Source organism: Oculina patagonica, chromosome 11, assembly GCF_052425735.1.
Source record: "Oculina patagonica isolate OP01 chromosome 11, crgOcupat, whole genome shotgun sequence".
NCBI classification, from domain to species: domain Eukaryota; kingdom Metazoa; phylum Cnidaria; class Anthozoa; order Scleractinia; family Oculinidae; genus Oculina; species Oculina patagonica.
The window spans coordinates 5,062,135-5,065,480 of NC_135768.1; the positions used below are offsets into that span (position 1 = coordinate 5,062,135).

The window sequence follows — 3,346 nt, forward strand, 5'->3', positions numbered from 1 at the left end:
GCTTCGCTATTGCGTTACAAGTTTTATAAAACACTCCCTAGTGTATAAACAGCGTATTTTTTTCAGAAACTTAATTTCGCGAAATGTTTTAGACACGAACACAAAGCGAGAGAGGAAAATATAAACGCAAAATGGTTTATCCCGTCGTACCTGCCGAATGTTTATGGTATGACAGAATATTCAAACAGATTTACATTTGGCTTGTCATGGATTTAAATTTATGGGTAAATATTGAAGTTGCACTATATATGTCAAGATTTGGAGTGATGGCTACATGACAACTTGGCTTTTCTTGGCTGACGTCCCGTTTCTTGTTCCAATATTTTCACCATTCACTTTTGCACATCTTAAGTAGCTTAGATTTTTTGTGTAACCAAACTTGATTGCTGAAGAAAGAGAATAAAGAAAACGTTTGGAACAGCACGCAACAGTAGTTCCCTTTGTTCTCCAAATAGATATCTTGATTACAGATTAGTTTAATGCTGTCGCAGACAGTGACACAGTCTCATAGCCCACATAAACCAGTCACCGAAAAGTTCTTTAAGTATAGATAAACGATAAAATGTCATGGCTAAATAGGAAATACAAAAGTAGCGGCTTACCTCAAACGCAATTTGTTTTTACACCCTTATCAACAAAGGCAATATATTCTTTTATTAAGACGAATCGGTCAGCATGTGTTACACGTTTAATTTGAGCTACTCAAAAAAGCGACCCTCCAAAAGAAGTGCTGCCGAATCCGAAAGTCATAAGGAAATCTGAAAAATCCGAAGGTGATTCCAAAAGTTAAGATAGTTGTTATTTTCGGAACTTTACTGCAATCATTTCGCCTTAAAAAAATCAACATCCGAAGAGTCGACTTTTCGTGACGTTGACCCCGTAGCTATTTCGTCACTTGCCTCCATCCAGTCTTCAAACTTTTAAAATAACATTTAATGCTTCCGCTCAGAGAGACAATTCTCTTCCGGTCAATGATGAAAATACGTACGCAAAAGAAAATAACATATTTATTATGTTATTATAGGCTAACCGCCTCGACTAGCCTTCAAGGCTAACTGACTGGCTTAGCTTGTATATTAAAAGTGTTATTTTACTGGAATAGAAGTTGAAAGTTAAAAGTTGGAACATGTCACAGTTGTAATTTTTTTCCTGATCACTTCTTTCCAATTCAATTGTTTCACAATCATTTCTTCAGTTTAGCAGCAAAGCCGCCGCCTAGATAAACTTAACATCGTCCGTGGAGGAAACATGACATCGTTCAGGATTTTTTTTAAGCTTGAACAAGATGTGCACAATCGCCATACCTCCGTTAAAAGCTTTCTTCACGGCACCGACGGACTATGTTTCACGCACGACTTGAACATGTGACGTCATAAGCTGGTGGCGGAGTTGTTGTCGTTTGAAAATTTGCATTCGACTTTGCTTTTATCCATATTTGCCTTTTCCACACGACTATTTAATGCAGTTGCGCCGATTTTAATAAGTATTTATAGGAAAGAAAAGAAAGTCGAAGCTCCGAAGTCCTTCTGCATGATTTTCCAGACGATGAAACTAGGAAGTCGATGTTTCCATCTTCATGAATTGAGTCACGGTTTTTGACATCTCAGTCCTAAATTAAACACTTATAAAAAATCCCGTGACACTCGGTCAAAACGCATTTAATTTCTCGCGCGTGCTACAAAGCGCTCGAAAAGCGCGTCTCGAGATATTTAGTATCATCTGCAGGCGAGAAAATTTTTTTTCATACCTGCATGTTAGCAAGGGGAAAAGATTTGAAACAATTGTAAGTAATTTCCATAAAGCTTCATGTTTCTTCCAAAACAATTCGTAAAACATATATTTATGTTATTATTAACACCCGAAACTTTATGGGCACTGTCTGGATTGTTACATATTAAGGATATGCATAACCTTTTAGTGATTTCTAAAGACTTGCATGTTTTTTCTAGAATTATTATTATTCTTAGAGACTTTCGTTGGATAGTCGTTATTTGCTGGGTCCTACTGAAAAGCGCTTCTAGCTTCTAAGACTGGGTTCCCTGGATAAATATTGTTCTTCATGTTAATAAGATAAATATTGTTCTCATAATTGATGAGATAAATGTTGGCCTATTATTAACATTTTTTATTTCGCCGTCGCTAATTGAATTGTCTATAAGCAAAGAAAAACAGCCAGTTCGCATTTGAAATCATCTTTCCGATTTCCTCTTTTGAAGTGCTTTAAACTTGCAGGAATGCAAATCGTTCATTTCCGAAAATTTCGTTTCATTCTCCCTGTTAGACTCCGAAGGTGACGTCACCCGTCCGAACGCACCCGGACAACAGCGTCAGAAGCCGAAAGACTTTAATAGCCCTGTTGATCGTTATCCGAGGAGCGTGCAACAATGAAAAAGGATGGACAGACCAGCTCCGAGGACGCTGGGCCACCCAGTCCGGCGTCCGGGGCGAAAAAAGTTTCTTTTGCGGACCTGGTTGGCCTGAAGCTCGAATTCGTTAAAACCATTACTCCATGCAGCAGCGAAGACAACTTATCTGGCGACGTAGACCCTTGGAAAAACCACTATGCTACCTCTGGACACTTGCCAAGAAGGCGGGTGAAATGCCTCATGCCGTGCTTCGTTCATCCTTTAGAATCAACAGACCATTTCATGAAGCGGGTTTACAGCCAGAATGTTTGCCTCGAGAACATTGTCTGCAAAAACTTTGTTGTTACTGGGCTCATCCGAGTGACAAATTTATCTTACAGCAAGGAGGTGACTGTGAGATTTACACTCGATGGCTGGAAGACATGTCAGGACATTTGGGCGGATTACATGTCCACATGCTCGGATGGAAAAACAGAGAAGTTTAGCTTTCGTATCACAGTGCCTCACGACTTTGAAGTGAATCAGTACATAGAGTTCGCAATCCGCTATCGCGTTTCCAACCAAGAGTTGTGGGACAATAACAACAGAAATAATTACCACGTGCAGTGTTTGGAAGTCTTGTCTGAACAGTTTTAGAGAAGCACAGGTCGTTCCACAAGCAGAATAAACTGAAGGATAGCAGAGTGCCATTGTGCAAGTGAAAGAACACTGTAAGCCCTGTTCTCTAACTGAGGGGAAGACGTTTTCAACTGACGAGAGATTGAAATTGATAATGACATGAGACACATAAGAGACTGTTTGAAAGCTCTGTCTAGGTAAACTAAACTTTATAAGTAATTCCAATATAACTTTAAAGATTTTCCCTTAGACATGTCAAATGCAATTTCACATCCTACGATCAATTTCGTCGAGTCCCTTTTGACTGTAAGAAGAAAACTTAATAGAAGCTGTAATGTATTTTTTTTTTAAAATAATGCGAG

The 3,346-nt window shown here is 38.8% G+C and overlaps 1 protein-coding gene across 1 annotated transcript; it reads left to right on the forward strand.

Moving 5' to 3' along the window:
- The first annotated feature begins 2,384 nt into the window (after positions 1-2,384).
- Positions 2,385-3,102, forward strand: LOC144629522 (protein phosphatase 1 regulatory subunit 3D-like). Its single transcript, XM_078487753.1, has one exon. It carries the CDS (start codon positions 2,385-2,387, stop codon positions 3,000-3,002), a length of 618 nt encoding a protein of 205 aa, XP_078343879.1. The 3' UTR covers positions 3,003-3,102.
- The last annotated feature ends 244 nt before the right edge of the window (positions 3,103-3,346 follow it).

Coding starts and splice junctions, on each gene's coding strand:
- LOC144629522 (XM_078487753.1), top strand. CDS start 2,385: ATGAAAAAGGATGGACAGACCAGCTCCGAGGACGCTGGGCCACCCAGT.